This window comes from Diorhabda sublineata, chromosome 1 (assembly GCF_026230105.1).
Source record: "Diorhabda sublineata isolate icDioSubl1.1 chromosome 1, icDioSubl1.1, whole genome shotgun sequence".
Lineage (NCBI taxonomy): Eukaryota > Metazoa > Arthropoda > Insecta > Coleoptera > Chrysomelidae > Diorhabda > Diorhabda sublineata.
In genome coordinates this window covers 12875885-12903242 of record NC_079474.1, presented here as the reverse complement: position 1 = coordinate 12903242, position 27358 = coordinate 12875885, and the positions used below count along the sequence as shown (strand labels likewise).

The 27358-nt window shown below is 32.8% G+C and overlaps 1 protein-coding gene across 4 annotated transcripts; it reads right to left on the bottom strand.

Annotated features, from left to right (window-relative positions):
• Window position 1: 1 nt before the first annotated feature.
• On the bottom strand, window positions 2-27358 carry LOC130453186 (tetratricopeptide repeat protein 28). 4 transcript variants are annotated; one of them, XM_056792806.1, is made up of 34 exons: window positions 26267-27358; window positions 22330-22389; window positions 22043-22251; window positions 20882-21101; window positions 20672-20823; window positions 20301-20460; window positions 19358-19603; window positions 19031-19149; window positions 18804-18976; window positions 18462-18743; window positions 17859-18035; window positions 17590-17802; window positions 14890-15286; window positions 14600-14838; window positions 14346-14546; window positions 12710-12868; window positions 12437-12654; window positions 12195-12387; window positions 11893-12141; window positions 9858-10163; window positions 7931-8502; window positions 7712-7876; window positions 5950-6140; window positions 5617-5887; window positions 5408-5561; window positions 5206-5356; window positions 3464-3615; window positions 3231-3411; window positions 2970-3171; window positions 2491-2664; window positions 2007-2439; window positions 1005-1199; window positions 741-951; window positions 2-321 (listed from the first exon to the last, which is right to left on the bottom strand). In XM_056792806.1, the coding sequence occupies exons 1-34, from the start codon at window positions 26288-26290 to the stop codon at window positions 102-104; spliced, it is 7269 nt and encodes a 2422-aa protein (XP_056648784.1). In that variant the 5' UTR covers window positions 26291-27358; the 3' UTR covers window positions 2-101. The 4 variants fall into 4 exon arrangements, with proteins under 4 accessions (XP_056648784.1, XP_056648793.1, XP_056648801.1 ...); XM_056792815.1 differs by having other exon boundaries at window positions 741-942; XM_056792823.1 differs by having other exon boundaries at window positions 2982-3171.

Below are 27358 nucleotides of genomic sequence, written 5' to 3'. Positions count from 1 at the left end.
ATACACTGTAAAATTTTTATTAAAGCTTTTGTTTATTGTACAAAATTGAAAAATTATATATTTTCGTTAAAAATACATTTTAATTTCACTTAAATATTGCGTCAACTTGGAAGATTCCTTCTATGTAATGAAATCGTCCTCGATTTAGCTGAAGGTTTCGTTGTTTTCTTGTACGTACCCTGGTACGTCATGAACTGATTTTTGTAACTCGAGGAATTTGAATCTGCTACACTTCGACCGTCGCCTTCGTCTCGACGAGACATTTCGGAAAATGGAGAAATACGTTTCGAATCCAATTCTTCTTTCGCTTTACGTTCGGATCTGAAACACATTTATAAAATCATGATCATTAGAATACTCTACTTTCCTCCCAGTGCGGAACCAACAGAGTAGACATAACTTATTGTTATGGTCCTCCATCACCTCATCCTCCTTGGTGTTGGTCTCAGATTACAAACTTTTGTTGTGGGATATAGCTTTGTTGATTTGCTGTGTAATGGAGCTGCCTAAAGAAGAAGTACTAACTTTGACACTGGTATTAGTGTCCCTATTCTGGTTTCACTACACCACTAAGGAGCAATACTGTCAATTACAATCCAAAAGGACCTCTAGACCTTGAATCCTCCCAAAGACCTGATCTAGTTTGTGTTTTCACTATTCTTAATCCTCTAACAGTTTACATAGACCAATGTATCGTCTTTCCAGGACCTTGTAATATAAGTGTTATTAAATTTACTCACCTCATCAAACTTTTCTTATTTTTGACTTCCCTTTCAAGTATATCTGCCGTAGTTAGATCAGAACTTTGGATTTGTTGAAGTGCGCTAGCATTTTCAGACAACCAAGGTTTGTTAGGTTTCGATATTTTGCAACTGCATTTGTCCGATTTGCATTTCTGACAAATTACTGGTTTCATTTCATCGTTAGTGTCTTCTTCGTCATCTACAACGTCTTCAAAAAGTATTTTTTCCATAACTTTTATCGTATTTCTATCAATATCTTACCTATGTTGATATTTTCTAAAGCGGTATGGTCAATCTTCAAATTAGATACTTGTGAAGATTGATTCAATAACAACTTCGATAAGGGTGGTGCTAAACCTAGACCGATATTTCTTTCGTGATATACTTCGGATATTGTTGGTGTCAATTCTCTATTGATATGTCTTAATTGGGTTGCAAGAATCGTATCGTGTATAGCTGAAATGTGAACAAAAATAAATGTCTTAGAACTCATGTGTTCAATCAAAAAAAATTGAAATATCATTTCTTCCAAAGACCTCAAATAATTCAGAGAAAATTCATCAGTAGGTATAAACAGAAGAGATTGTAAAGAGTAGAGTAAAAGTTATCAATGTTATTTGTATATAAAGTAGATAAAGTGAACTAGACACCTGAATGTCGCTGGAGGAACGGGATCATCAGTTTTTGAAGAAAATTGAGACTAATTCTAGAAAATAGAGCTGAATTGGTCAAAGATCTCCAAACAACCCAGAGAAGGTTGTAATGGTGAGTGTGGACGTAGTGGTAGTAAGCGGTGAGTTCAGAAAGAAGCTACCAGAAGGAGCAGTGAACATCAAATGTCTGTTTTGGTTAGAATTGACCGAGGAACAGACCAAAATGTCGTTGGGGAGATCGAATTTTCAATTTTATAGAAAAATGAAGATTCAAAAAACTAAACTAGACAAAGATCTCTAAACAACTGAGTAAAGAAAAGTTATTTTTTAAATTTAGAAGCTGAAATAAGTTGAAACTTCTGGAACCATCGATAATATTCGTACTGAATACCTCGTTGACAACATAAGACTGAAGATGATAAGTAAACTGTCGAAACGGGGCGTCAGGCAATGTAATGCCAGTCTTGAAGTATTGGGATTAAACAGTGAGAAAATGGATCGTCAAAATGCGTATAAAAAAACCAAAATGTCGCTAAAAGGAGAAGAGTAACCAAATTGGAGTCATTTATGAGCTAAATACTGATGATCATTACCATAAAAGTCAACTTACTCAATGAAGAACTTCCGGATTTTCCATCGGCTATATTCAAATCTTGTTCCGATTCTTCTTTATCGATGGAAGAAACTAATGCAACAGCATTATTATCACTATCTTCATCAGTTGGTGAAAAATACAACAATCTTTCATTGGCTGGCAGAGTTTCTTCGCTTGGTAAAGTAATCGGCTTCCTGTTTTGATTCTGAACCGGATGGATATTTTTCGAAGGCGTCACTTCCGTACGAACGCTCAATCTATCGAAAGCGCTCAAAGGATTTCGAACTTTCTTATAAGATATTTTATTCTTGAGCGTTGCGGAAAAGAATTTAGCTTCCATTTTTTCCAGTTCGCTATCTGAACTATTCTCCAACATACCAACCGGAAGGTTATTGTACAACGGTAGCTCGGATAGTGGTTGTATTCGAGGTGGCGGTAGGGGTGGTACCTTAAAAAAAATTGTATATCGATGGAAATACGATTGACATTCGAGTAGTACCTGATTTTGTGCCTGTCTTCTTAAAATGGTGGCATGTCCGCTGTCCCAATCCGTTGCGGAACTCGTAGAACTCGAACTATCCGGTCTTGTATCACTTTTACCGTCGCTGTGTGAGTAGAGGTGTCTTATTCTAGATTGGTGAGCTAGAGTTAGTGCCATATTTTGATTATCGGACTGAAACAAAAATATATTTAATAAAAATCGAGCCTCAAAGAATACTCATAGACAAATTTTGATAATCGAAGATAAATGTACACTAGAATATGGAAAATATAAACAAAAAACATAACATCAAGATTATTTACGATGAAAATAAATAAATAAAAGCAACGGGAATAATATTATAACGCCCTCGGTTAAATTATTGACCTTATCGTGTAGTACGGAAGATTTTCAAAGATTCGAATGTTCTAGAACATATGTGGATTTGTATATACAGAAAAGTGACGAAAGTAATCAAATAAAATGTGTTTTCATACTTTGTATATTACCTGGAGGACCACCGGAGGACTTGGGGTAAAAGCAATATCCGAATCTTCACCAATCGGTCGTGGTAGTGTTAAATTTTTCCTCGATTTATTATCCAAAGTCGATTTTCCATCGGTAGGATTTGCCGTTCGTCCGTCCGGTTCTCCTCTTCTTCTAACGTAAGACGTAAACGCGCCACCACCTAATCTTTTACTGCAAAAATTAACCATCATAAAAAAAATTCGATAAATAAATCCCAATGGGATTTTTACCTTGGTAAGACCGTTCGAGAAAGTCCTAAAGGTAAACGAGGCATCGACTTAGTAGACGGCGTCGAGGAAGTGCAAATGTTTAATTCGTTATCGGAATGAGAAAAATCATCATCGATAGAAGCCAATGATTCGAGACTGCTCGATGAATCGATTGTTAAACTTTTGGGTGCTTCTTGAGTATCTGGAAAAATAATATTTTTAAACCAAAATTAAAAAAAAATTAAATTGCTTACCGAATAAAGCCAATAATGCTTGCAATGTAAATTGGATATTTCTCCTATTGGCTTGTTTGCCGGTTCTTAATGTTACTTTATCTTGGCCGACATCTATCAAATCGAATCCTAATGATGCAAATAACTCGTGACAACCAGGGACTCTCCATAATCTGCAAATATGAAGATGATAAGAAACGATGAAGACAATAAAATCATAAAAGTTATTTTTATACGGTACTCCAAGTAGAAAAAAAAACACTACAAGTCACAATGGAATAAACAGTGAAGAAGAGAAAACAATAAGTGAAACTACTTTGGATAGCCAAAGAAACATAAGGAAACAGTACAAGATACGTGAAAGCACAGAGACTCAATTGGTTACATAAGATTATTCTGTAGCCTAAATGTGGTCCAAACCAATGAAGATCTGAATAAAAGAGATAATTGTCAAGAAAATATCACAAAAATATAAAAAACTATAGAGAAAAATGAAGGTGAGCCTCTAAAACTATTTTTACAATAATTAACAAAAAGGAAGAAGAAGAAGTAGGAAATAGTCAAGAGAAAGATAGTAAAGAGACAAATAGGGAAGATGATACCAAAACATGACAAAACAAAGAAAAGCACAAAGTCTTAACTGAACTGGATACAAATGTGACTTGAAAGTAGATGTAGATTAAGATAAACGTGAAAAATGAGATAGAGAACGATAATTGTAGAAAAAATATGAGTAATGCAACAAGAATAAACAAGAAACTATGAGAATATAATAGTTCCATAATTGAAATCAATTAATAAACGATTTCTACAATATTTAACCAACAGTAAGAAGAAGAAGTAGAATATAGTGACAAAAAAGATAGTAAGGATACAAATAGAGACTAAAAGAAAACATTGAAACAGGATAAGATAAGTAAAAGCGCAAAGACTCGACTGAACTAGATACAAAAGTGACTTAAAAGAAAGTGTAGACCGAGATAAACGTGAAGGAAGAGATAGAGGATGATAATTGTAGGAAAATATGACTAAAGGAACAAGAAACTATGACGATATACAATAATTAACAAAAATGGAGAAGAAGTAAAAAATTGTGAAAAGAAAAATAGTAACTAAACAAATGATACTAAAACAACAAAATAAATAAAAGCACAAAGACTTGACTGAACTGGATACAAAAGTGACTTTAAAGAAGGTGTAGACCAAGATAAACGTGAAGGAAGAGATAAAGGACGATAATTGTGGTAAAAATATGACTAAAGTAACTATGAGAATATAACTGTTCAATGATTAATACCAATTAAAAAGCGATTTCTACAATAATTAACAAAAAGGAAGAAGAAGTAGAATATAGTTAGAAAGAAAGATAGTGAAGCAGATTGGACTAAAATAAAAAAATAAAATAAGCCAATATAGGTAAAAGCACAAAGACTCAACTGCGCTGCATACATAAAATTCTAATGCAGCTTAAAAGAAGATGTAGATCAAGGTAAATATATAAAGAAAAGGGATAGAGGGTGATAATTTTACATTACAAGCAAAATACTGAACCAAAAAGAAATTATAAAGAAAAATAAGTCAAAATAAAACTGATGTACCTCGAAAGACTGAGAAAAACTTGGGAGGTTCAACGTACTGTACACAAATATTGATAGATTTATCTATGGTATAGAAGAAGAGATAAAAGAAGACCTGGAGGACGATAAAATTGTATCCACGTCATAATTTTAAGGATGAAACGACTCTATGATCATAACAATTACCTGACGTGAAGTGCTACATCTACACTATCGTTTTCCACCCCTTTCGACGAATATTGAGCTAAAGCTGATTGAATAACTCCGATAATGTCATCGGCAACTTCAGGATTTGAGGTTAACTTAGACAGAGCTTGAATAGATGTACCGGATAGACCTAAAACGAAAAACTGGTTTAGTAAAAGTTATTCAAAAATTGTATATTTACCTAAAAGAGCTTGTAGACTCGCCGAGCATTGAGTTAATCTCTCATCCAAATCCGATTGAGGAAAAAATACACTGCTGGGTATACCGTTAGATGCAGGTTCGAATCTAAATCCGACCGACATCAACAATTCTTTCCAACCCCCAACAGAACCAACCTTGAAAGTTTTTATTAGTAAAATTAGTGGAATAATCAGTGAATAAACGACTTACTTTATTTTCTATCGATTTCTGAGTGGTATACATCGCATTTTTTTGTCCCCTATGGATCCTCTGTAGACTTTTTTCGACTAAATGTAGGGTAACTCTCAAGGCGTCTCTGCATTTGTCCGGGTACTTCAATAATTCGCAAAGTGCTTGTCCCATCAAGGCCACTTTACTCGACAATCTCACGTTGGAACCTATCAAAACGAATCCAGCCCAATTAGCCGGATGAGCGAAGTGTTTGGTGTGCTGAACGGTCTGCATCGCTTCGACCAAGGCTCTGTTCAATGAAAAAAACAATATTTATTTTCGTTTAAGGAGTTTATGAGGATAACAGCTCACCTTGCTGCTCTGGTACCTTGAAGCAGGGCGGAATAAAAGGCTCTTAATAATATTTTGGTAGCTGTATCAGGTACTGGCCATAAGGATACAAGAACCGATTGGGCTCCTGCGGCTAACAGTGATCTAACTAACGCCACTAATCCGTCTGACGTCGCCCAACCTTGTGGTTCTCTTGTATGGGAAGAGCTTATCTAAAATTACATTCATTCATATGAAACGTTGATTTTTTTAATTATTAATATTGATAATTGGTGTTGCTGATGATTTGATTTATTGTGTTACCGTTATAGCCAGTCCGGTTCTACAATTTGTTTACAATATCGAACGCACCTCTCAAATGTCGTAATGTAAATAGGTTAGTTAGTTAGTTAGTAAACAAACTGCAGGGCCGGACTAAATATTTAGAAATTTGATCAAATTTATAGATTTATATATTTATAAAAACATTGTACGTGTTCATTATCAAGTTTTATAGTAATGCAGTATTTTATGTTTGTCAAATATAAGAAGACAGATCAACTCTTGAACAATTTAAACTTCAAAAAGCCAAAATTCTTCCCAGTAAAGCTAAGTTTTCAGCAAATTAATTCCATAAGAACCAATTTTTGTCAGAAAAAAACATGGAAAAGCAAATTGAAATTGAAAAGGTCAATTTATGATTGAATTAAACTTGGAAATGAGAAATTATTTGTCAGAAGAAACATGAAAAAGTGAATTAGAAGGGGCAAAGCTAAATCCTGAGTAGATTATAATTGGATTTGCCAATTTGAGCCAATTTAAATTCGGAAAAACCAATTTTTGTGCAAAATGAACAAGGAAAAGCAGATTAAAATAGTAAAAATCAATTTATGACAACAGTAAACTTGTAAATGCCAATTTTTGATTAAATTAATCATGAAAAGGTCAATTTTTGTCCAACATAAAAAGAACAAAACAGTTAAACAAAGGAAGGCCAATTATTGAACAATTTAAACTCAAAAAAGGCAACATTTGTCAAACCTTTTCAGCCATAGCATTGGAAAAGCAAATTTACAACGAAATTAGAATTGGAAAAGCCCTTTTATAATCATATTAGCTTTGAAAGGCCAATTTTCAACCGTATTACCATAGGAAACGCTTATTTGTAACCAAATTAGAATTAGAAAAGTCAAATTTCAACTTTATTTGCATTGGAAATGCCAATTTTAGTATTAGAAAAGCAATTTTTGACCATATAGCATTGGAAAAGCTATTTTCAGCCATAAAAGCATTGGAAAAGCCAATTTTCAATCATAGTAGCATTGAAATATCTAATCTGTAACCATATTAGCATTGGAAAAGCCTATGTGTGACCAAATTAACTTAAATATGCCAGTTTTGTCTAAATTAAACCCAAAGAAGTAAAATTTTGATCAAATTGAAAACAGAAAAAGTCGATCTGACTTAAAATGTCGAAATATCGACTAAATAACAAAAAGAAAATTCAAAATTTGACCAAAATTATCATATTTAAAGTTATATCGATTGTCGAACCTGAATTTCAAAAAGCCATTTTTTTGACAAAAGTCAATCAAGATCAGTAAATTTTCGACTAAATTAAAATAAGAATATCCAATTTTCAACCAAATTAGATCAATCTTTTAACTTTACGCCCTTCCGGCTACCCGGTACGATACAAGAGAAAATATATAATTCAAATAATACAGCAACAAATTTTAATAAACCAAGTTATTTTAAATAGTTAAAATTACGATAATATCTCATGCTGAATGAATATACATACAACTACTAGCCTAGCGGAGAGTTTCAGAGACAAGATATCAGCGGCGCTAAGCAAAAATTCCGAAATAGGTGGTAGCTCCACCGACACCGATAATTCGTTATGTTCCGCCTCATCGATATTAGCCTCCGAAACGTACAACCTCTTCGTTTGACTCTGTTCCATAACCTACAATAAAACTATTCAATCACGAATCCCAACTTAAATCACCTCTCATCAAACCTCTCCAGGACTCAACACCAAAGAAGACAATTTCCACGAGACGTGCGTGGCGAAATGAATACATTCCGCTTCTTGTATCTGACTTAAAACTTGTTCTTTTGTAGCTGACGATCCGACCAGAGCTTGAGTCTGTAATAATTCCGCCACCATCGTCGCTTCTTGTTCGGATTGCGGTATATCTTTCCAACCCCAATGGTCTGTAACTGTAAGGGGTAGATTCGGATTTCCTATCACCACGCTCCTAACAGATTCGTCTTGTTTCCTCAATCTACTAGAACGTAGAGTGGCTAAATTCGGTACGACGAATATGGAGAAACGTTCGCACAAATATTCGGAATTTTCGTTGGCGGATCGGAGTAATGGGAACGGTACTAAATATAGATCGCCTTCCAGTACCAAGATCAGTTCCCTGCGGTTGGTACCGTCCTTCGGCGTCGATTTGGTCGTTAGGTATTCTTCGAAAGGTTGAAGTAGCATCGTGTACAGGGTGTGTAAACAACTGGGACCTTTCCAATTTTGTCTTACGCCTAATCTAGTGGAGCCTTGAGTGCTTGCGCTCGATCTGGTACTTCCTGAAATAAGAATAGAATTAATTATGGATATATCTAGAAATGTATACGTGGAAAAGTCGACGTTTGAACAAACTAAGTTCGGAAAAACCGATTTTGGGTTAAAATAATTTTGAAAAAGCGAATATTGAACGAATTATGATTGGAAAAGCCAAATTTTTAACGAATTTAATCTTGAAATGCCACATTTTGAGCGAATTGAAATTTGAAAAACCATTTTATGACCAAAACACAATTAGAAGAGCCAAATTGTGACCAAATCAATCTTGAAAAGGACATTTTTTGTCCAATTTAAACATGGAAAAGCAAATCAGTATTTAGAAAGCCAAATTATGAGAAGATTACTTTAGAAAAACCAATTTGTGTTCAAAATAAGTTCGGAAAAACCAATTTTGGATCAAAATAATCTTTGAAAAGCGAAATTGCTAGCAAATTAGTCTTAGAAAGATCAATTTTCATGCAAAGGCAACAAGGAAATGAAAATTAAAATTGAAAAGTTCAAATTAAACTTAAAAATCCCAATTTTTTCCATACTACCTTCAGACAAGTCAAATTTTGATCAAACTGAAATCAGAAAAGTGAAATTGATCTTTCAAAGTTAAATTATCGACCAAAATATAAAGGTAAAAGTTAATTTTTGACCATTTTTAAATTTTATGTTGAAATTAACCTCTAAATGCAAATTTTAAAATTGGAAAAGCGTTAATTTGATTGAATAAGAAAATCCAATTTTCGACTATTTAAGCAATGGGAACGCCAATTATGAAACGAGTTAGCAATGGAAAAGTCAATAAATAACAAATAATACTGGAAAAGCAAATTTGTAACCATATTAGCATTGGAAAACCAATTTTTGACCATATTAACATTGAAAAAGCAATTTTTAGCCATATTAACTTTGGAAAAGACAATTTTCTACTTTATTAGCATAGGAAAAGCACAGTTGTATCCAAATTAGAATTGGAAAAGCCAAATTTCAACTTTATTAGCATTGGAAAAGCAAATTGGTAAACAAATTAAAGTTGGAAGAACACATTTGTAACCATATTTGCATTGGAAAAGCAAATTTTCAACTATATTAGTATTAGAAAAACCAATTCTCAACCAACTTATCAATGGAAAAGCCAATAAGTGACAAATAACCCTGGAAAAAACATTCAACAACTATATTAGTATTGGAAAACCAGTTTTTAACTATATTAATATTAGAAAAACCAATTTTCAACCAACTTAGCATTGCAAAAGCCAATTTTCAATTATATTTGGGTCGGAAAACCAATTTTCAACCTCATTAGCATTGGATTAATATATTATATTATAATTAATTAAAGATATATCTAGAAATTAATGTATTTTACCTTGAAGGGATGCTACAGATCCTCCTACGCTACCTAAAGAAAACAACGAACTCAACGAATAATTACTGGAGTTCATGAGGTGTTGTCGATTCACCATTCTGAGAAAACCCGTACGTTCTGATAGGGTATCTTCGGCGTGGTCTTCCGATATAGTAGGACAAGGTGATATTTCAATACCGAGACTATCTCGAACGGAATTTACTAATTTTTCCAATAGACCGGTACCGGATGGTACAGGATCTACGTTTTCACAAACCGAATTATCAGACGTTTCGGTTAATGGAACGTAATGGAATTTAACGACTCCTGAAATAGAAAAAAAAATTACGTAAATTAGAATCAAAAAGTGGCGCGGAGGAACAGCAAACTGGGCTGTTTAAGAACCGAGGTGAGAAAGCAGTTCAGCAATGCGAAGAATACCGATAAACTATGCCAAGGAACTCAGAAAATCTGATAGAAAAGCTCGGAGATAGTTCTGTGAGGTAAGACATGAGTTAGCAGCAGCATAATATCTCGAAAGTGTCCTAACCTCAACCCATTCAAAAGGAATTGTAACCACTACTAAAACCAATCGGATAATATGACAATAATGAGCAAGAAAGTTAAGAGGTTCACTTTTTCTGGCTCAGAAACTGTAGAAACATTCTGGCACAAAAAATTTGATTGATTGAGAGCTTCCTAGCCTTAGGGGCGCTGCTGAATCCACCTCCATTTCACATTATTGTGAAAAAAGGCACACTTTCTAATCTAGACAGAAATATCAAAGCCAGGAAGTCTGACAGGTCTCCTAAGGTTTCTAGAATTGATGAAGCTAAAAAGCAGTGATCAAATGTACAGAGTAATGAACACAGACATCCCAATAGAAATGGTCAACAATAACCGCCAATTACTGTTCAATAAAAATCTCGAAATGTACTTCTTTGATAGACGGGAGCTGGATTGGGCATTTTTGGAGTAAAATACAGACCCTTCATACCACTAGGAAGGTTATTCACTATTATTTTTCGAAATTTTTAGAAACACGACATTAAACGGTTGTAGTCTCATTGGAGAAATACTTCAGGACACTCCAAGACTGAAACAACAAAGATTCATAACGATATCAGTCGAGGAAATTCTTTAGATGTCTAGAAAAGGCATCAAACTGTTGGAGTTTCATTGGAAAAACACTCCAAGATTAAGACATCTAAAACTCATAACCAAATCAGAAAGGAACTTCTTTAGATGTCAATAAATGGCATCAAACTGTTGGAAGTTTCATTAGAGAAACACTCCAGGACACTATAAGTCTATAACAACAAAAATTCATAACTACAGCAGTCGAGGATCCTCTCCAGAAGTACAGAAACTAAATTAAACTGTTGGAGTTTCACTGGGGTGCCCCTCCAGAAACAAGTCAACAATAATTCATAACCACAGCAGTCGAGGATCATCTCAAGAAGTCCAGAAATGTTATTAAACTGTTGGAGTCTCACTAGAGAACCACTCCAGAACCAAGTCAAGAAAAAGACGATAGGCATGGCAGAGGACGACAATTTCAGATTCCGCGGGCAAGTCTTGGAAATCATTTCATCAAAAGGCTCAAGTACCTCGAAGAAATCACCCAAGAAAAAATAGCTTTCTTTAAGAGAAATCTACAGACTTCTGAACTGATACGCTTAAGAAACTTTTGGATTCTTTTAAACCTGGAGTATCTCTATATATCTTATCCTTTAGTCCTACATTCAGTTTTTTTGTTAATGTGACTGTCTGCTTCTTGGTAACCGCATTAATGTAACCTTTAATTTTTTTTTCTTTTTTCACCTTAAGGTGAAGAAATAGGTTCAGCAGGGCCTCTAAGGGTAGGATAGGTTATCATTACCAAACATATGATGGGGATGTAAACATGGATTTGGTAGACCATATTAGGCTCAAGACTCTACCGCAGTGGCTTGTTACCGGATAAAATAGCGTTAAGATGAAAATAAATTTGGGGGATGGTGGAGCTTAAAGATCACGTTGGAATGTCAAAAATCAATCTCTTGATTCTACTCACCTTTAGTAGGTAAAATAAGCCAAGCGTATAAAAATCCCGCTGCTATACTGTAATATAAAACAGTGGCCCTTTGCCTGTTCACTATATCCTTGATTAGATCTAAATTGTTCATCCTGAATTCTTCTAATCTGTTATTCCTAGTTTTTGATTTTGAATCGGTCAAACCTTGACGTTCCAATAACAGATCGACGAAAGCTCTATTCCTACCACGTTCCGCCATCAACAAAGCTTCTTCGTGCCTATTTAAACCTAAAAAAAATTTTTTTCAAATTTTGTTTATTCAAATTATTTTAGTTACTTACACACTAAAACCCTTTGTAAAACTTGATAGCTTGTCGATTGTAGTTCGAATAAAGATAATTTGTAATCTTGTGTACTTTTCGTGTCTCTGCGGATATCTTCTAATAGATGAGTGGTTATTTCGAGTTGTTTTTTAGATCCTTCCAAATCACCGTTCCTCCATAGCGCTAGACCCAATCTATTCCTTATTTTAGCCTACAAATTTTCATTATTTATACTATATAGACATTGTATATTATAATACCTCTTCATCTCTTCGTCCTAAAGATTCGGCGATGGTTAAACCTTGTGTTAAAAAGTTAACAGCTTGTGTACTGTTACCTAAAAGTTGATGTACCCTTCCTAGTGAACTGAAAGCTACTGTTTTTGCTAATTGGTCGTTGGTGGATGAGGCTATCGATAAATGTTGTTGCTGGTATCTGATAGCTTCTTCGAAATTACCCAAAGCTTCGTATACGGCACCTTAAAATTGAAAATAATCAATATTTCTTTCTTGTTGTGGATACTGGATTGATACCTAAATTTCCACAAGCTCTACTTTGTAAATTGGGCAATTCTAATTGTTCCGTTAGTTCTAATTCGTTCATGTGGTACCTCAAAGCTGAAGAATACTCCCCCATTTGGAAACAAACTAAACCCAATCCGCAAATGGCATCGGATTCCATTACTTTATCACCTAAAATATTAAATTAGTCTAATAAATTTTAAATATAAACAAAAGTTTATTAATTAATCAGTTTTGTATATAATTTTTTTAATGAATTATTTACTATAGTTGTATAAAACTGAAGTTCACTGAGTAGTTCAAATGTACCTCTCGAAATCCACAACAGAGAGTCGATAAAAGTTTGGGGGTCTCTGTTCTAAAGCATGTTACTTGGTTATTAACAAACATAACAATCTTAAATAATTTTTTTATCAAAATTTGCTACTCCAAAAGATCCTAGAACATATCAGGAACGTAGCACGAACAGAAGGAAGGTTTTATCTACTCTATACTCAAAATTTGCCATTCAGATACATCCTAGAGTAGATTTCCACAGTAGTTCAAATGTACCCATCGAAATCCACAGATTATTTAATAGATAGTCGATAAAAGTTTGGGAACCTCTGTCCTAAATCATGTTACTTGGTTAACATAAAACTGAGAAGACTTTCATTAACTTTTTATTGAAATTTGCTACTCCAATAGATCCTAGAACGTATCACAGATAAATCCTAGAGTAGAAATTTCCACAGTAGTTCAAATGTACCCATCGAAATTCACAGATTATTCAATAGAAAGTCGATACAAGTTTGGGAATTTCTGTCATAAGACATGTTACTTGGATAATACGATACTGGAAAGACTTTTATGCCCAATTTATCAAAATTTGGTACTCCAAAGGATCCTAGAACATATCAGGAAGATAGTACGAATAGAAGGAAGGTTTTATCTACTCTGTGCTCGAAATTTGCTATTAAGATATATAGAGATTCCCACAGTAGTTCAAATCAATGAGACCGAAAAAATAAAGGATTTCTGGTTTTGAATAACATGTTTTGTCGGTTTTACGCTGTATTGTAACAAGAAGGAACAATTGAATATTCACTAGATTACACCGAGAAAAGGTTTATTAGAAATATGAAATACCTGATATTCAAAACAAAATTATAAAAATGGATAAAAATATTTGGTTTTTCACATTTAATGAATATCCCAACTACGTGTGGCCCTATTGCTAGTCTTTATGAAAAAGTGATTGTTTAAATAGCTCAATAGGGATGCAAAACTAGTTTCCTCAAAATTTCTTCCAAACAACAAATATAATTTTAAAAATAATGATTTGAAATACATTTCATTTACAATTCAATTTTTTTTATTACAAAATTATCAATTTTTCTTAGTGCAGTGATTAGAATTTGTTTCCTCGGAGTATTCTGGTAATTTAATTATGTCCCTCAGCGCCATCTAACTAGAATTAAGCTCATTATAATAATAAGAATTAAAGATTCCTAACTTTTGTTTCCATTTTGAATATTTTTGGCGGGATTTATGTGATTATGGAAAAACAAATAACGGAAAGAGCAAAAGAACTTTAACTCAACGATGAAAAAAAGTTTTAAAACAGATATTTACAATAAAAAACGTAAAATATCATCACTCAACTAACCCAATTCCAAAGCGATATTTCTTTGTTGTTCGAGACATGATACCGCTTGTTCCAAATTCCCTAAAGTAGCGTGTAATTGACCCAATTCTCCATAAGCGGCAGCTTTAGCGTCCAAATTACCCAATTCGTGCGAAACCACTAATCTCTTCTCCAAACAAACTAGAGCTTGTTGGAGATTCCCCAAAGACCTCTGCGATTGTCCTAAAAAACAAAATCAACAATCTAATTATGATAATAATCAATTTACCAATTACCTAATCCTCTATAAGCTCTCTCTTGATCTCTAGAACTCTTCAATTTAAGCGATATGGCGAGATACTGTTCATGGCACTTAACGGATTCTTCGGGGTCTCCCAAAGCGTCGTAGCAATCCCCCAAACTACCGAAAGCTCTCCCTTTATCTAATAGCGCCGTTGGAGTATTCAATCGTTCCAAAGTGGCAAGTTGTTGTTCGAAATAACCAATGGCGTCTTCGTAATGTCCCATATTCAACCTGGAATATCATATGATTATATAAATCAATAATTATATCGTGTATACATACCTGGCTATGCCCAAATTTCCATAAGCTTGTGCTTCGACAGCGCAATCTTGTAGCTCCTGAGCTCTTTCTAATTGTTCTTGATAGCATTTGACGGCGTGCGTGTAGTTACCCAGAGCCATGTGGACCGCACCCAGATGCCCGTGAGCTCGACATTCACCGGATAATTCGGACATTTCTTGTCTAAGGGTTAGTTCTTGGGTATGGTATCCTAATGCTTTGTCGAATTTTTTTATCAGTCTATGGGATGTACCTAGGGCTCCACAAGCTGCTGCTTCCATACTTCTATCACGATTACTTCTAGCTAAAGCTAACTGTCTATGATACATCTTAATAGCTTCTTCGGGTTCTTCTAATTTGATTAGTACGTCACCTATGTTACCCAGTGCCCTGAATTTACCTGAAATTTCAATAAATTTTTAATGAACATTTAAAAATAATTCAAGTGATAAGCAAATGTTTCAGTTGATGATCATAAAAATTCATATTTCATAGAAAAAGGGTTCAATTATTACTTAAATTGTGATTATAACAACGTTGGAGGTGTAAATATTCAAGTAACTAATAGATGGAGCTGAATATCGCGGATAATGGGATGTAAGTATTAATAAGAAAATTTTTTTCTTGCGATTACATCCTTTAGCTAATGAAAAACCATTCAAACACATGTATTTTCAAATATTTTATTAATTTTATCCATTTTACATTCAATATTTGCTACCAGAATGATACTAGATCAAAGATGCCAGAGTAGTTCAAATGTACCCCTCGAATTTCAAAGGTTACTCAATAGAGAGTCGATAAAAGGTTGGGAAGATCTCTCCAAAAGCATGTTACTTGGTTAGTATGATATAGAAAAGACTTTTTTCAGTTTTTATCACAACTTGCTTCTCTAAAAGATTCTAGAGCATCTCATAAAGGTAATACAAATAAAGGGGAGGTTCATCTACTCTATACTCAGAATTTACTACTTAGAAAGATCCCAGATTAGAGATTCACAGAGTAGTTCAAATGTTCCCACGAAGTTCAAAAGTTTCAAAAGCAGGTTACTTGTTTAGTATGACACCCAAGAGATTTTTAATCACTTTTTATCAAAATTTGCTGCTCCAAAAGATCCAAGAGTATATCTTAAAAGAGGTACAAATAGAGGAGAGGTTCATCTACTCTATGCTCAAAAATTGCTACTCAGAGAGATCCTAGAGTAGAGATTCACAGAGTAGTTCAAATGTACCCTCAGAAATCCACAGGTTACTCAGCTGAGAGTTTATAAAAGTTTGGGAGCCTCTCTCCAAAAGCATGTTACTTGGTTAGTATGACACAGAAGAGACTTTTTTTCAATTTTTATCAAAATTTGATGCTCCAAAAGATCCTTGAACATTTTACGAAGGTAGTACAAATAGAGGAAACGTATAAATACTGCTCTATACTCAAAGTTTACTACTCAGATACATCTTAGAATAGAAATTCCCATAGTAGTTCAAATGAGCCCCTCAGATTCCACAGGTTTTCTACCCTATACTCAAATTCTGCCATTCTAATGCTTAGTTCATTCTGATAGTCGAGCAGTTGTCAAAGTACTGATTTCCCGTGTCATTCATATGAAAATGCCCAAAAAAATTTGTTGGAAATGCCAAGACTAACTCAGTCTGGATTTCTAGTCACACAGGGATCAAATGGAAGACTGAATAAAATGGAAAAAAAAAACTGGATCCCTACACTTTCTAACTGGCTTATATGATATTGGGACCTCATGAAACACTTATATTGCAAAAACTAAGCAGTGCAGTACTGGGAGAAGGATAAAACTTTCGATAATCTAGTTCTAGAATGCAAACAGCCCTTTTGGCATTGCTTATCGGTTTTGAATGTGAAATATGCGACAATTATGATGAATGATGCTAGTAGTTCAAATGAACTGAACAAAAAATTATTAAATAACCCTCCACAACTCAACGTTGGTTTATTATTACAAATATAAATCAAATGAGTAGTTCAAATGAAACAAGGGGAAAAACGAATCCTTCACTAACTATCCATTCAAAGTTTTTTAAAAAATATGTTTTCATTAGAGTTGGATATGATTTGAAAGACGATTATAATAAATCATACGAATAGTTCAAACCAACCAAAGAAAAATTTAATCTTTCCTGTATTCAATATTTTCCTTCAAGTTTTGAATATAATGCGTATGACAAATGTTATATAGCGAATTAGTAGTTCAAACAAATCAAGAGAAAAGAAGAATTCTTCTCTACCCGACCTCAATATTATTTTGCATGTGTTCGTTCTTCAGATTTATTTATAATCTAAAAACATAATTATAATGAAACCTAGGAGTAGTTCAGATGAACGAAGTAGAAGAATGAATCCTTCATTATCTCTAGAAAAATGCTTCTACAGGAAAGATTTAAAAAAGTATGAACAGAACGAAAAGTAGTTGGATGGTGCTTTTTGGGACTGGAACAACTGACGAGTATAGATTCTGCAAAAAAGGGGCAAACTTCCTGTAAATCCAGTTTCTAAAATCCTTCTACACTGTAACATATACAAAAAATGTTTTATATAAGAATCTAGTGGAAACGGGGATGTAACTTTGTTCAAATCAACTCAGATACTGTAGAAAAGGAGGAAATAATAGACCTCAGGACTTTTCTACTACCAATTGCTGCTGATATCCTTTCAATTCAAACATAAATTCCTCACCTGCTAAATTATTGGTCATATGTGCTATGGCTAAAAAATACTTTTGGCATTCCAAAGAAGTATCTAATTGTCCTAGAGCCAAATGTGCCAATCCTAAATTACAATAAGCCCTGCCCATATTCATTTTGTCTTGTAAATCTTTGGCTAAAGCTAAATCTTGATCATAATATCGAACGGCTTCTTTATAATGTCCTATACAATAATGAGCGTATCCTGAAATGATATATTAATTAAAACAAAATATTATGAATGTTTTGTTATCAATTTACCTAAAAAATGACAAGCTTTGGCTTCTCCTTCGACATCAGAAAGTTCCTGTGATATCATTAAATATTGTTCGTAATACGGTATGGCTTCAGTGAATTCAGATCTGGAACTCAGACAATTCGCTAGATTTAATAAAGCGCAAGCTTCCCCTACGGCATCTTTAAGATCTCTCGCAATTCCTAACAAAATAAAGTTGCATCTATATCAATTATGAGGATGGTTAATACAACAAATATAAATCATATCCAGTAACTATAATTTCAATGTTATTCTTAATGTATTTTTCCCAGATTTCTTTATGATTTGATAGATAATTATAATAAATCCATGGAGACAAACAAATTTTTCACTAACTATCCATTTAAGGTCATTTTTAAGGCTTTCTTCAGATTTCGATACAATTTAAAAACATAATTATAATAAATCCTAGGAATAGTTCAAATGAACCATAAGAAAAAAAATCTTTCACTATCCATGCAAAATTGTTCGTATTGTTTTCTTTAGAATTATAAAAACCCTAGGAGTAGTTCAAATGTATCAAATAAAAAAATAGTCTACTAAATTCAAATATTAACATCAATATAAATCATTTTATAGTACTTTACCTAAGTGAGCCCTATAATGCAACAAAGCCATATCGTGAGCTCCTAAAGCTTGATAAGCAACTGCCAGATTACCATGAGTACTAGCCTCAGAACTTCTATCATGCACTTCCTTGCTTATAGTAAGCTCTTGTTTGTGATACTTGATAGCAGATTCGTAAAAACCTGCTGCCGAATAAGCATTTCCAATGTTTCCGTAAGCTCTACCCATTCCGGCTCGATCTTGGAGATTCCTTGCTATAGCCAAATGTGCTTGATGCAATTTCAGAGCTGCATCATATTCACCTGTAAAAATAAGACTCATTACATATCAGATCAATTAATGGTAAATTTCTGTTTAAGTACCTAATAATTGATACACGATTCCCAAGTTTGAACAGGCTCTTCCTTCTCCAACTTTATCTCTAGTTGCCAGAGCGACGTCTAGTTGTCTTTCGTGCCATTGTTTAGCTTGTACGAAGTCCCCAGCACATCTCGAGGCGTGTCCAAGACCGGCATAAGCTCGAGATTCTACAGACCTAAAAAAAATAATAAATTAAAAAACAAACAACAAAAATTTAGTTTTTACTCACTTGTCTCCAATAGCTTGTGCTAAATGCAACACTTTCTCATGATAAACAATAGCTTGCGAAAAATTTCTTTTGTAATGATGACTAGAGCCTAAATTACTATATGCTCGAGCTTCTTCTACCTAAAAATATTTTTTTGTAGTGTAAAATAAAAGAAAATTGTTATTTCTATCATTTAACATAAAAAGTCGAGGATATTTACATTGTTTTTAAAATAAAACACAATTTTCTTCGAAAATTATTAGAGACAACAGAATACACTGAGAAAACAAGCTATATTTTATTTAGAAATCTAGGCGCGTTGATTATTTCATTATTGCAATGTCTTACTTGGTTTCCAAGTCTTCTAGCAATCCTTAAATGTTGTGTATGACAATCCACAGCTGAATCAAAATCTCCCATTGCTAAATAAACTGCACCAACATTACCAATTTCCCTGGCTTCTTGTAACTTATCGCCCATTTGCTTTACCAATTGAACGCATTGTTTATGGGATGCTAGGGCGTTCGGATAATCTCCTATGGCGGTATAAACGTGACCTAAAGACGTTAAAGCCGCAGCTGCAGCTTGTGTATCCTATATGAAATAGATACACTTGAAGAAAACTTTTATTCAAAATTGTGAGGAAATAAAACAATATATTTTATAATATAGTTTCTGTAATGAAAATAAATCGACTTGGTAACACCAGTGACGTAAAATACTGAAACATTTTCATATATTAAGGGCATTTATAAAAATAACAAAATACCCCGATCGCCCCCAAAAATTTGTTTTCCTCAAAATGTGCGTCATAAATTATATCTAATAAATTCTTTTTGCATATATAACAAAGATTTTGATTTTTTATCAAGAATTTCGTGTAATTTAAGAAAATATATACAAAATTACAATTCGAAATTTTCCCGGTTTTCAACGCCATTTTATTTTATAGAAAAAACAATAATATAAAGGTACAATTGAGGCATAGATAAAACATAGATAAAGTACGTTTTTTTCATTAGTAATATTAAATTTTAAAATAAATTGATAAGTATTTAATGTTTTTTCGACACCATAATCATAAAAAACAGAATTAAACGTCGCACTATCAAATTTTAACATTTTTTGAAAATTTGTTAATATTGCGTTAGTCAAACCTCTACGGTTTTACTTTATCTATTGGATTCTATTGAAAGGAATCGTTCAGCTGTCAATCGAATTATAGGTTAAGAATAACAATTTTTACGAATTTTAAACGCAGTGACTTAATTCCCCGATACCAAATACTCACTTTGCATTTCATAGCTAACACTAGTTGGTATCTGTGAGCGGTTAGAGCCTCTTTAAAAGACCCTTGGCTGAAATAAGCCGAACCTAAATTGCCGTGAGCCCTGCATTCTCCGGCAGTATCGCCTAAACTTTTAGCTATAGCCAGATCTTGCTGCATGTACCTACATAAGAACGAATCGAAATAAAAAATCAAGTTTCACAGGGATAATTAATGTAAAAAGTAAGTAAATTCCCTTAATTTCTTAAACTGTTTTTTGATTATGTTATAAATAGTATAAATAAATCAATATTCCTAGAGGGATATAATAGTTGATAAATATGTTTCTCTTTAAAACAATAAATATTTTACATCGTTATACAGAAATAACTTACCCAATTGCTTGATCTAATTGATTCAAAGCCCAATGTGCAGAACTTAGTGCACTAAAAACTGAACCGCGCAATTTTAAAGAACACGAACCTATTCTTAAAGCCGATTCCAACACAGTTACCGCGGAATGATATAAACCAGCAGCCAAAAGTTCCTACATAAAAAAAAATAAATCAATAAAATAATCAACTCAACAAATACGAATTGTTTACTTGTCCAACAACGGAAATAAGTACAAAAGGACTCTGGTCCAATTTCATAACCTCCAATTGTTCCAAAGTAGGTGCTAGATTATGCCTCAATGGAGATTTTATAGATGCCTCGACCAAACCAGCTAGGAGTTGTTGTGACGTCGGATCTTGAGCCAATCCTTGACTAAAAGCTGCCAAGGCGTCTCCGTGTCTACCCAGACACTGCAAAGCGACGCCTTGCCTGGAAATATTGTGAAATTACGCTAAAAGTCGATAATTTGTGTTCGAGATAAGAATAAAGTGACTCAAAGTTGAATATCTTTGATGGGACAATCAGTATAACAATTTTTAAATATTACAATGTATTATTTAAATATATAGAAGATATGGGATAAAAATGAAGAAAATACATAGAACTGGACATAAATATTATCTCTTGAGGCACCAATCGGCAACATTAGTATTCAAAATTAATTTTGTAGATACATAGCATTGGTTAATTCAGCTTATAATAGTTCAAATGAACCAAGGGAAAGAACAAATCCTCCTCTAACTATCCATGCAAGGTTATTCTTAAGGTTTTCTTCAGATTTCAATACGATTTACAAGATAATTATAATAAATCCTAGAAGTAGTTTGAATGAACAATAAGAAAAAACAGATCCTTCACTATCTTAACGTTTTTTTCAGATTTCTTAATAATTTAAAAACATAACCACAATAAATCTTTGGAGTAGTTCAAATGAACCAAAAGAAAAACAAATCCTCCACTATCCATTCAAAATGTTCTTAGTGTTTTCTTTGGAGTCATAATAAACCCTAGGAGTAGTTCAAATGTTTCATTAAATTCAAATATTTACATTGATATAAATCATTTTATGGTAATTTACATAAGTGAGATCTGTAATTACAGTGGATTAAATACAAGATTTGGGATAAAAATGAAGACATAAAAAATTTCAATACAGAGTGTATGAACAAAAACAAGTTTCTACACAAAATTAGCTTGATTCCAATTGATTTTATAAACTATAGCCCTTCATTCCATGTCTCATATTATTTAAAAAATCACTTTAGATACAAAGATGGTACTAACATTTTAAAAATTTATTATTGAAACAACATATTGTGTTTGTTATGAAGATACAGCAATTTGATGATAAGGAACATTTCATCATTTACCTGAAATAAGCCTTCGGCCACGTAGGACACAGATCTCTTGCAGTAATGGCATCTTGTAGTGCCTGGGCGAATAGACCCTGTTTTAATTTGGCTGCTGATCTATTGGAATATAATATGTGGTTAGTTGGATCTAGCTGTAGGGCATCTGTGTAAAGGGCCACAGCTGTAGCGAAATCTCCACTTTGGCAAGCTGCATTTGACTGGCGAACCTAATGGAATATTACAAAAAGAATCATTAAATTAAATAGGAGAGAAACGAAATATTTTGAATATTTTCGACTAGTCACCTTTTCGAGAAACAATGTTCTACTGGCAGCTGGTAGTTCTGTTGTACCTTCAGCTTCAACCTGAAATTGGAATAATTAAATTAAATAAACACCATAAATGCATTACATTTTAATAAAAATATATGTATAGGAAACACAAGACTCGTGGCTGTCGACAGTGTTGCCATTATACATATGACGTTTTGGAACAATTCATCACCATCATCAAGAAAAAGATTTATGTAAAATTGACTAAATTACAGATTTAATTCAATAAAATGTTATTCGACTTATACCATGTTTGATAAAAAATTGCAACGAATTATTCTATTACAAATTATTTAATAATTAGTAGTACCCATAGATAGATACACTATCGGTCAAAAATTTTTGCCCACCCTATAGTTTTCGTGATACATAATTTTTTACGTGTTAGTATTAAGCCAGGAACCAGCGGGGAAAAACGTTAAAATTGTGGAATTTTGTTAATCAACGTCGATCTTTTTGAAAATTTGGATTTAAGCTGTACTCACCCCCTTATTCAAAATCTACTCTGTGCCGAAGGGTGCTCTTTGTTTTTAGGGGTTAAAAATTTTTTAAAAATCCTCAATTTTAGCATGTATTTCAGTAAAGTACAGTTGAATGAATTATTAGATCTGTTGTCATACACTACTTTCTGACTTCCATGTAAATCGGGTTGAGGTCGGGTGACTTAGAGGGCCAAATCATTACTATCAGTATTTTGTTTCTTTCCAATTCTTCCAAATACTCTTTGCGCAGCTTCGATTAATGCTTGGGATCGTTGTCATGTCGGAAGGTGGATGTTCTGCCGATTAGTCGCTGGCCAGAACATACTACATTTTCCTTTAATATTTTTTTATAACCGTTCTTCAAAATTTTTTAATTTTGACCAGAGTTCCAGTCTACCAGCAAAACATCCTCAAACCATCAATCATCCGCCGTGTTCGGCACTACAAATGGATCTAACATGCGTTCTTCCTTTGACCTGCGCACAAACACTCTTTACTTAAACCCAAAAACCTCAAACTTTCATTGTTTTCACCAACAAAAACAATTCGTGTACGAACTTCACAATAATATGTCTTGGTGCATAAAGTATAAATCACAGATCGTTGTTGCGTATCACAGGGATAACTGGGACTAAACTACAATCATAAACGCGGAAGAAATAATTCAAAGTTAAACCCAACGGTGCATCGAGGCATATATGAAAATTTTTATTCGGAATGACGTTGACATGTTTCCCCGGAAAGAGCTAGAAGTCGTACGATACTAAACCTGGTTGAAAGAGCGATCAAAATTGTACTTTTATATATAGTACCCTGACACTTGTCATAGCCGTGAACTAGTTTTGAAATTTCTTTAGTGATACGAATCTGTCATCGTCAAAAACTGTATTTTCATTTTTGGTAAAGTGTGAAAATAACTAGGTGTAAAATCTGATGGGATTCTAAATTGTAGTGGGCGTTTTAAATATAAATATCGAGAAAACTGACTGCGAGGACAGGTTTCAGTTGTACTGAATAGGTACTGCTCATATAAACACACATTTAGAATGTAATTTAGCAAATTTATACGTATAGTATATTGTTTATCTTCATTTGATACATCTTTTTTGTCTCTAGCTTTTTCTTTCTTATATTCTTTTGGTTCGATAAATTTTTAATCAAATTCTGAAAGGTATCACGAAAGTGGACACACTCTGTATATCAGACAATCTTTTATGGTATTAAAAGATGAGTAATTTTCAATGGGAAATAAAACCGATATCAGATTTCCCAGACACAATATAATTTCAAAAAAAAATACGTCAGATAATAAAAGCTGTCTTCCGCACAGGAAGTTGCGGTCGGAATCCGGTACTCCGGTGCAGAATAGGGTATCATTATCTACCTACTCAGATCGACGTACCTGCGGTATCACGGTACCAACAAAAAATATTTATAAATTAGAAAGAGGGCTCATTGCCGTTGCGGTTTCCTTTGAACTTAAGAAAACATGATACCCATCATAACGTGACTTCGGTTCCAAAGGAAATATTAAAAAGGTTGGTACGCACTCGTAAGTATCTTTTTTGTAAGGATTAAGGCGGATCTTCGTTGGGAGGAATGTTTGATTGCTTTTTAGAAACGAATCTTGTAGTTTTTCAACAATATATTTTCGTTTTTTTTATATATATTAGATCCGATAAGTGAAGATCATATTCAAAATTATTATAGCGGGCGTCACAAAAAAATGAAGTTCGGTTATACGACAGAAACCTACAGTTGTGCGTCGAAAATTTTTTTTATTTCTATTAAAATTCTATTTTGACCTCTTCTAACAATTTAAAATTGTACGTTTTTGTATTAATAAAAATTTTAGTCTAAACCAAAATGTTTTCTTTTTATTCTATAGTGGTTTGTATCGTAAACTAATAATAAATCGTCAAGAAAAGGGGTAAGAGATGTGGATTAAAGCTCTAAAGAGGGGTTCTTTGATAGGAAAAAGTACATTAAGAGCATATAAATATTAAGATTTACATATATTAAAATGTGTTTTACATTACAAAAAATAAATAATCTTACCTTTCTTGTAACAACAAAAGCATATTCATTATGTTTTTCGTATATACTTTGTCAGATTTATAATATCCGTAAGAACACTTTTGAGAATCCTTTTTGTCCGTGTAACTTAAGGTAAAATATTAAAACTGTGAGGATCTTTATCATCAATTATGTTAAATTCAGTTTTTAATTCCATAATAAACACTTGAGTTATTTATTTCACTAAAAGCACTGTTTTGATACACAATTTTTCGATTTAAACAAAACATAACGTCCCTAAAATCACTTGAGACTTAAAAATGGTATATTGGAGGTAAATTTATTATATACTTAGAGATTACTTTCAAATAACCTCAAAAATTCAATCCAAAATAAGCTCAATCGATAAGTCGATAATCCAAAATGGCTGACTGTTAATATCAGCTGTTACAAAATAATCGATTGTTTATTGAGATTTATTATGTCTAAAAATTCATGTTACGGGAATATTATCTATACTATAAAAAAAACTTTTGTTTTAGAACACAATACTAAGAATGATCACACGATAATTATTTTCTAATTAATTAGCAGATATAAAATAATAAGAATATACTGTAATATTATTGAGCAAATAATTAGAAAATTTGTTTATACGATACAGTAACAGTAGATACTTTCAAATAATTCTATCAATCGTGTTTAGATTATTAATATAAAAAGATTTTTTTTTCGTGTACTTTTATAGAAAAATAAACAAAAAAACTAAGAAAATTCTATAAAGAAAATTTACTAGGAAATAAAATAATTAGATTTACTGTTAAATGTAATTAATGTGAATATAGGTTATATATAGACACAAATTAGATACTTCTGAATGATTGTAGGCACGCGTATGAAGATACTTCGAAGATCACATCAATATAGATATATTTAAAAAAAGTTTTCACATTTTTTTAATTAATAAACCCGATTATTTCGACTGTATATGATTGGTGAGCTTTGTTTCACCTAAAACTTTAAAATTTCCAATCAAATACACTACTTTCTCTCAAGTTCGGCATTTTTTAAAACATTCTTAGTCAATAATCGACGTTTATTTTGTGAATATAACTGTTAGCTATCGATTTATTAAAAAAAATGTAAATTTATACTTTGCCTATTACTGAATTTCGAAATCATCTTCTTAGTACAGTGGCTCACGAACAAACACTGTTAAAAGACGAACAACAAAAACATTGTACTCGATCTTCAAATACCGCTTTAATTTTTATTTTGAACGATAACCTCAAAATTGTAGATTTAAATAAGTTTTCAATTAAAACTACCCTAAAGATTTTATCCAGTAAGAAAAATCACAACAATTTCTTTTAAATTATCTATTTAAAAAAATATAACTAAGTGTTACTAACCTCTGTAAAATCTCTATGCGACATATTCCACGCTGAAAATATCTTTCGAAAATCATATTAGCTTTTCAATAAAATGTTTATTAAATATTATTTCCACAATCACGTTTATTTAGTTAAAATTTCGTCGCGAGACGATACGTTTCTTCACATTTTAACTTTTAACTCAAACTCGTACCAAAAAACTGCACATTCCAGCTATTATAAAGAGAAAAAAAGCTCAATGCACTTTTTTTATTCACGTTCCACATAAACACTGTTAAAATCCTTGAATTATAATGTAAACACCGATAGAAATATATTTTCTCAAAGTTTTACTGAATTTCCAGTAAATTCTTCAATTTACACAAACGAAATAAATAACTGTAATTCCGATATTTACTCTTTGCACGCATTCTTTAGCTCTCTACGGCCATCTTTGAGGTTGGAATGCAGGTAATGCCTTCGCAGGTGATTTGATTTAGTCAGTACGAGATCGGCTTTTGTCTTTTACCTGAGAGAAGAAAGAGACATGATGACGTGGTACGTGGTAAGCGTAAAACAGGTACCTAGAAGCACACAGCCAGAGGCGGATACTCAGCTGTTCTTCAAGGGCAACTAATTAAAGAAACCCCGTTGTCATCTTTATTGTTACAGTTTTCAATCGGCCTACAAATTATGTATGAATGATTGTGTGAACAATAATATTATTTATACATCCAATTCGAAATTATCTTGATTAGCATTATTTGTATTTTTGATTGACAGTTAACATCCATGTTATTAATATTAGAATTTGATTGTTTTCTTTTAAACAGGTTAGGCCGTTAAATTTATTGTTACAAAATTAGATAATTCCATTTCCTCCTGAAATTACTCATATAACATCGAGCGAAACTATTTATGTTATTATTTGGTTTTAATTTTATTAAAGAAAAAGAGAAACGAAACTAACGTCATTTAATTTTGATTCCCATATGTTCTTTCATTTTATTATTTTTCACATATTCCATTAATCGTTCGTCCTCTACGGTTGAATAACCAAGCTGATGTTGGTTATAAAAAAATTCTACTGAACTCAGACAACGGTGTTGCCACATAATAAATTTTATCAGC